Source organism: Elephantulus edwardii, unplaced genomic scaffold, assembly GCF_000299155.1.
Source record: "Elephantulus edwardii isolate Elephantulus edwardi_28Jun2011 unplaced genomic scaffold, EleEdw1.0 scaffold00289, whole genome shotgun sequence".
Classification (NCBI taxonomy): Eukaryota; Metazoa; Chordata; class Mammalia; order Macroscelidea; family Macroscelididae; genus Elephantulus; species Elephantulus edwardii.
The window spans coordinates 2,073,806-2,081,225 of NW_006400039.1; the positions used below are offsets into that span (position 1 = coordinate 2,073,806).

The window sequence follows — 7,420 nt, forward strand, 5'->3', positions numbered from 1 at the left end:
TCTCCGCCCCTGCCTCTATTCCCCACCTTCCCACTTCCCCCCTGCTCTCTACTACCCCTCTCCCCTTCTCCGTCTCCTGCCCTCCATCTCCCCTTCCTGAACGGCCTGCCAACCACCCTTTACCTCTTCGCATGCCCCCTCTCTCCACCACACCCTCCCTCCTCTCCATTACTTCTCCTCCACACCCCCACCCCGACCCCCGGCTAGTCCCTCTCCACCAGAGCCCACAGCACAAAGTCACCAAAACAAAGAAGAGTATAGAGCCAGCTGAGTTTAATCTGTATACACGGTGCGTGCACATTCCATAGGTGAATACGTGTGCACGCGCTGGACGTGCAGAGGCTGTGTATACGCGCACACGTCTAATAAGTGCGTGTGCACACAGGTCAAGCGCGGCCTGCCGTGGTCTATCCCATCAACATGCTGTGTTCTCTAGGCTCACAGGGAGGGCAGGCAGTGACTGGCCACTTCAGCTGCAGGTTTTGGGCAGGCGGTAGACGCCGGCAGAGTAGACAAGCTGGTGGTCACGTACTTTCTTTTGCAGGTAGCCCTGGAGCTCCTGCAGGTCAATCTCAGCCAGCGCGGGCCCCGTCATGACGAACATGCGCAGCATGCTGTAGATTCGCTCCAGGGACAGGCTCTCGAGGTTGGTGAGCATGGCCTGGATGTAGGTCCAGAAGAGCTGGGCGGGCGGCAGGAGACGCTGGGACTAGGTGCCACGGGAGCGGCCGGCACCCCTGGCACTTTGCTGGCCATGACCCTGCTGTGGGCTAGGGGCTCCGAACTCCCCTGTCCTACATGAGGGTCCATGCCACTGGACATGCCCTAACCGCTCTAAAGCCCCACCTCCAACCTCCCTTTTCCTTCCACTCACCCACCAGCCTGTCCTGCCCTCTTTCCCCCCAGTCACGGTTGTAGGCCCCTCATGGGCTCCAGAGACACCTTCCTGCCCCCACCCCCCTCCCTGCTGCCCCCTCACCAGTAGCTCCTCCTCCTTCTGGTCAGCCTGGGAGGCCATTCCGGAGTCACTCTCCTCATCACTGTCCATCAGCACCATGCTGTCCCGGTCCTGGGGCCGCTCCTCCTCAATGACTGAGAAAGTGCCAGGGGGCTCTTCCCGCAGCACACCCTGCTGCAACCACACTGACAGCCGGCGCCGCAGCAGGGCCACCGGCATCTTCACCGCCTTGCTCAGCTCCTCCAGCGTCCAGCTGGCTGTGGGCAGGGAGTGAGGACACTGAGGGCCCTAAGGCGGGCAATGAGGCCTCCTCCCTTCCTACTCTCAGGATCACGGGGACTGGGGATGTGGACAGGCCGCAGACATGACCAGGGTTGGGAGGGTGGCCTGAATCCTGCCATCGGGTAAGCGGGCCCAAGGTCAGGCTCAGACTCACCTTGCTCCTGGAAGTACAGCAGAATCACAGCCTGGACGGGCGTCACGGCCACAGACAGTGTGCGGTCAGTCAGCTCCACGTCCATGGTCACCAGGCCCAGCGTGTGCTTCCAGCTGAGGGTCCGCATGGCCTGCACAGGGCCCAGGTCAGCATGTGGATCTGGGTCCTGACGCCTTGGACTGGGGGACCAGGGCCATGCTGGGCTGGGGCTGCTCTCAGTTCTCTGGGACCCCAGTGGCTCTAAGAAAATGCTGACCGGTGACCATGGGGCTGGAGCCATATTGGGTCGGGGCTATCCCAGGGCCCTTGTGACCTGAAATGGCTCTAAGGGAGAGCTGACCTCAAGGCCCTTTGCCACCATAGGGCCAGGAGGACCACACGCAGTACCTTCAGCTTTTCGTATTTCTTGCAGTAGACGTCCAAGGCCTCTTTGATGTCCTCGGGAACCTCCAGCTTCTCATCCTTAAAAGGCGGCCAGAACTCACTGGACAGGATGACTGCGTAGACCCCAAACGGCGGCTGCTCGTCGGCAGGACGCTTCTCGTCCTCCTCCCGGATGTTGGCATTGATGCGCCTGGAGTCTGCCATATCCTGAGGAGGGGCTGTGTCACCAGAGGCCAAGCCAACGGGAGCCTGCGGGTGGGAGGCCGGGCCAGGCAATGCTCACCTTCAGCATGACCTCGCAGAAGAGCATGGGGGCCTCTCCAAAGCGCAGCTTCAGCAGCTCCACGTTGCGGATCTCCCTGCAAGGCGAGGCGGTCAGGCTGTGTCCCTGCACATACTGTGCCCTCTAGATCGGGGCTGCGTCCGCATCCAGAGTTGTGTCCTCATCTGAGGTTGCAATGTCTTCTAGGGTTGCAGCCCCACAAGTCCCTAGTGAGAGCTGTCCCCCATCCAATTCTGTGTCCCAGGAACAGGAAGCATGGCCTGGCTGGCCCCTCCTCCAGCCCACTGCTCCGGGGTGGGCAATACCTGGAGAACGGAGCTTGCTGGGGCCTGTGCACATGGGGCTGACCAGAAGGGGTGGAGCTCAGGTGGGGGACGGTGACCACCAGAGCACTCACCGCTCCGGGCTGAAACTGAACTGGTGCAGGAGGCGGTCAGCGAGCAGTGAGCGGTACTCGTTGATGAAGAGGTCTTTGCTGCCGTAGATGCTGACCAGCAGGCTGATGATGTCAGAGGAGCGCCGCTTGGAGCTGGACTTCCCTGCACGGAGCAGGGGAGGGGACACTGCTAGCACCTCTGTGAGACAGGGGTGCCCAGCCAGGCAGCACAAGGGGCTCCAAATCTACTTGCCCACCAGGTCCCACAGTGCTGCCCAGACGCCCCTCCTCAGGCTTGGGGAAGAAACAGAATGGCCCCGAGTTTCCTCTCAAAGACTGAGAAGTTCATCTGGGCCCACAAGGGTCCCACACCAGTGAGCCCAAGTCAGCCCGCAATCTGTGGCAGAGGAGGTAAAGGGGCAGGTGACGACCCTGCAGCCCTGAACCTCAGAGATCAGGGGGAGAGGCAGACCTGGGTCAGCGTCCACGGGGTCTGGGACCCAGTCCTCAGGCTCGCCCGAGTCGTCCTCACTGTCTTGACCAGTCTCCAAGCTTGAGGGGTGGGTCTTGGACAGTTCAACAGCCAGGTCCCCGGTCCCATCGGAGTCCCCGGTCAGCCCCGCCACAATCTGCCGTACTGTGTCCTCCCGTGTCCTGTGGGGCCACAGCGTGTCCCTGGTGTGTCCCTGAGGGCATGGGGACTGGGCAGAAGTCATGCAGGGAGGCGAGGCTGAAGGAAACCTCACCTCAGGTAGCGGCGGACGGGCTCACAGGCCACCTCCAGGATGACCATGGAAGAGTCCAATACACGCAGTGCCTTGATGGCCGAGATGTAGAGTGTGATGATGTCACACGTGTTCACGCCTGAGCCAGAGGGGCCAAGAGGTCACGACGCACCGATGGCGGGGCCACACCCCACGCAGCAGTCCTTGAGCCGCTAGAGGAGGTAACCCTAGCAGAGGGCCTCCAACATACTGCCAGGACCTCGAGCCCCAGACCTGTGGCCTGGCCAGGGAGTCCTCCCCTCACAGGCACCTTCCCAAGTACTCTGAAGAGCAGCCACCCCATGCCAGGGTCTTTGCCAGTGCCACAGACCATCTCTGCCCCAGAACCCAGCTCATCCCACAGGAGGCCTTGGCTGTCACGGCTCCCTGAAGGCCCTGCAGTGGATCTGTGAGGGGTACACGCACCTGGGTGCAGGAGTCGGGTCTCCAGGGCTGCCTTCAGGGACTTGAGCAGCTGCTGTCTCTGGTTGGTCCTCCCCAGGCAGTACCTGAGGTCCTCCACGGCCGGCCGCGAGTCAGGGAAGTCTGCAGGGGGCACGTGCTCACGCTGGGACCAGCAGCCGAGCAGCATGGCTGGGCAGCACCCCCTCTCCCCGAGGACGTGGCTCAGACCATGAGCTCACAACATGACCCTGACCAGCTGTGGTCAGACAGACAGGGGCCTGGGGGCAGGGCAGACCTCGGATGATGCTGAAGAACTCCTCGATACGCAAGCCCGCGTAGATGCGGTAGAAGAAGCGCTGAACGTGGCAGCGCCAGCGACGCAACATGGTGCTGGCCTCCGGAGACGCAGGCCTGGCCTGTCCATCCTGGAGGAACACTCTGCTGAGCCAGCCAACCACCCTCTCGATCCACTGTGAGGAGAGGGCTGCGGTTAGGGCAGTGTGCCAGCCTGCCAGGACTCTGCAGTCACTCACGGACAAGATGGTACGTAACGGAGTCCCCTCCACAGTGTTTCCTCGGGAGGCGACCACACCTCATCCAGCTGGGTGGCTGACAAAGCTCTGACGTTCAGTCAGTCTAGATGGTGCACCTCTGGTTACTGAACTTGAAGCAGCGGCTTGCCATCCCTGCTGACCTGGACACCTCAGCCTCTACAGCTGAGTCAAGAGAAGCCCTAACTGACCCACCGATCTGAGACCTGTCAGCCTCTACAATCATAGAAATCATCCGCAAAAGGGTCAACTTCTTTCAGGAATCCCATTTTGCTAGGTGAACCTATGACACACCTTGGCATCTAGCGCAGAACGCCCGCGTGCCCCTTATGCATGTCCATGACCTGGGGCGCGTGCCTTGAGGGTAACTGCAACCACTGTCCCGTCCTTTCAGAACAAAACCATGCGTAACCCTGCACACACGTGTGTGCTCTGTGGACCACTGTGCTGTAGGAGGCACTGCCTGAGAGCAGAGATCACTGACACTGCCACCCCAGGCGTCATACTGCTCCAGCACCCGGACAGTGGTACTTTCCCCAACGGACCTGCCAGGACCCAGGTCCCTCTGCTGTGCATTAGGGGAACCCTCACTTTTACCTCCCTCTAGACTAGAAGTTGTGCTGCCAACCCTAAGGCATGCAGTTCAATTCCACCAGCTGCTTCTTGGGAGCTCGACAAGCAATCTCCTGCAGTGTGACTCACAGCCTCTGAAACCTGCTGGAGAGTCAGCTATAGCTCGGCTCCAACTCAATGGTGCACAAGAATACACAGCACGTTAACATTTACCTGCAGGGTACACCCCTTAGAGGGAGAGGAGCAGGATGAACCGTTTATTTTCAGAGTATACTCCTTACAGGTGGCGAAAGGAGAATGAACAGGATATGGGGAGCTGGGGAGAGATGCCAGGAGGCTTGGACCCACCAGTTCTAGGGTGTCGGACCTGCCTGAGAGCAGCACCAAAACACGGAGGCTCAGACGGAATATAAACCCATCATGCTATGTCATCCCACCATCTCCCCATCAGCTTTTTTGCTCCCCCCTGCTTTTCTCCTGCCACATGGGGGTGTGTACCCCACATTGGGGTACAGGCGCTGCAAGGAGGGTAGCAGAGAGAGAAGGGGAGTCTAGCCACATCACCCCGACCCAGCACCACATCCAGCTCAGGGACTCCGCAGAACCGTGCAGGTAAAGGTACTGAAGAAGTCAGAGCCCAGGCTGTATCCTGGCCCATTTCCAGAGGGGGCGGGGCCTCACCTTGTGGAACTCCCGCAGGAAAGAGCGCTCATACTCGCCCCGGCAGCGGTCCTCCATCCTCTCTCGGGTCACCTGGTGCAGTGTGGTGGTCACAGCCTCGGCACTGACCCGTTCCAGCAGGTTTAGCCTGTGTCTGAAGAGGGGCAAGTGTGTGATGGACGATGTCCCTACCCTCAGCTCATCTCAACAGACAGTGATGCCAGCGTTGTCTCAGAGAAGCTGTCGGGAGGACACAGCAACAGCACGGCACAACTCTGGCTGCCCAGCTAGTACATCTAAGTTGGGTAGCGGCTGACCCATTGGCAGTGTCGCAGAGTGGCTACCAGAGGCCTAAGCCCTATCTCCCCAGCCTGAATCAAACACAGTACCAAGGTCACTGCACACCAGGCTCTTGTAAACAACAGTAACCTCGTTATTCCTTTTCACAAAATCCCTGATCTAGAGAACTACGTTAACTCACGAAGGGACAAGATAAGCATTTCAAGCAAAGGCAAACTGGGCTGAGCCCGCGGCAGTCCCTGGCCGTGCGACTGCTCCCTTGCTCCAAATCCAGCTAAAAGACTCCTCAAAAACAGAATCACTAGGGGAGCTCTGGTGGCCTAGTGGCAAGAAGCTGCACTGCAATCCCAGAGGAACACGGTTCGAATCCACCAGACGCTCTGCCGGAGAAGGAGGCGCAATATCCTCCTGTACCAGTCAGATCTGATTTGACGGTACACGTACACAAAATTAAAAAAAAACAAAAAAAAAAAACAGAATCACTGCTGTCGCTCCAGCAGTCTCAGGGACCACGGCCCCATGGAGAGAACACACGCAGGTCTGCAGCAAGTACAAGCCACTCGGAAGAAGGAAACCTCCTGCTCACAGTCCTGCCACACCTCCTGGGGGCTCTCAGCTGGAGGAAATGACCAGCTCCCGTTTCCTGCCTTTGATCACAGCAATCAACACCTCAGGCAGACTCCTGGGAGAGGAAAGGTCATTTCTTCTCCATAGGTGAAAGCCAGCACACAGAATTCTAGGACACCTGGAAATTTGGAATTGGCACAGATATCTGTAGTCACAGCCCTACTTGGTCCCGTCCAACCTGCTTCTAGGTGGAGAAAGGCACACCTAGCGATGACAGATGCTGCCACTAGCCAGGGAGCCTCCTTCTAGATGTCGCTGGCTTTGTGGACAGGGGGAGTACGGCCTGGTCAGCCCACTATAACCAGATCTAGGAGGAGCAGGGGCTCAGGAGGCTGGGGCTGTGGCCTCAGAGGTACTCACAAGACCTGGCTGAGCTGCTGAAACTGCTCCAGGGCCTGGCGACACCAGCACTGCTGCCTGTCACTGCCGCAGCCGGCACACAGCGTGCTCTGCAGGAGCCGGTAGTACCGGCGACGAGCGTAGCGGCTGTCCAGCTCCCCCTCCAGCTCTGGGTCGGTGCCCCCCTCGCCCTTCCTCTTGCTCTGCATGTAGACTCTCAAGAAGCGTCCGTAGAGGCGCTGGATCATCTCCTGGAAGGTCCTGGGCGTGGAAAAGAACAGGATGCCCCGCAACATGGTGTGGACCTTTTCCCGCAGCCCCTGCGCACGCGCGCCCACGAGCAGGCCCAGGCGAGACCACTTCTCCAGGAGCTCCAAGCCGTGCAGGTAGGGATCCAGGCGGCTCTCCAGCAGGCCGAAGGCGCCGAGGAGCAGCAGCAGGCACTGAGGCTCGTCCGCGGCGTTCTCGTGCTGGGCGACGGCATTCCAGAACTCCGGGGAGATGTTGTTCTGCAGGTCGTTCTGCAGCACCTCCACGAACCACTCCTCCAGGACCGAGTGAAGCCCGTGGCCCCGCAGAACCTCCACCGCTGCCCGGAGCTCCTCTTCCTTCGGTGGGACGGCCCCGCTGGCCCGTGACGACGCCTGTAGTGAGGACAACCGTGGGACGGGCGGAACAGCGACCGAAACGGGGAGTGCACCGCAGCAGCGGAAAGGCCACTGCTCCGCAGCGCACGGTAGGGGCCAGGGAAGGGCTGCGGGGCC

The 7,420-nt window shown here is 60.1% G+C and overlaps 1 protein-coding gene across 1 annotated transcript in view; it reads right to left on the minus strand.

Moving 5' to 3' along the window:
* Nucleotides 1-469: 469 nt before the first annotated feature.
* ANAPC2 (anaphase promoting complex subunit 2) overlaps nucleotides 470-7,420 on the minus strand; it is a 7,512-nt gene continuing 561 nt past the window's right edge. Inside the window, exons 2-13 of the mRNA XM_006900602.1 lie at nucleotides 6,678-7,300; nucleotides 5,412-5,544; nucleotides 3,902-4,076; nucleotides 3,628-3,747; nucleotides 3,184-3,301; nucleotides 2,910-3,091; nucleotides 2,459-2,600; nucleotides 2,062-2,137; nucleotides 1,782-1,985; nucleotides 1,395-1,524; nucleotides 980-1,215; nucleotides 470-682 (exon numbers count right to left, since the gene is read on the minus strand). Coding sequence (XP_006900664.1) covers nucleotides 470-682; nucleotides 980-1,215; nucleotides 1,395-1,524; nucleotides 1,782-1,985; nucleotides 2,062-2,137; nucleotides 2,459-2,600; nucleotides 2,910-3,091; nucleotides 3,184-3,301; nucleotides 3,628-3,747; nucleotides 3,902-4,076; nucleotides 5,412-5,544; nucleotides 6,678-7,300 — 2,352 coding nt within the window. The remainder of the gene's footprint in view (nucleotides 683-979; nucleotides 1,216-1,394; nucleotides 1,525-1,781; nucleotides 1,986-2,061; nucleotides 2,138-2,458; nucleotides 2,601-2,909; nucleotides 3,092-3,183; nucleotides 3,302-3,627; nucleotides 3,748-3,901; nucleotides 4,077-5,411; nucleotides 5,545-6,677; nucleotides 7,301-7,420) is intronic.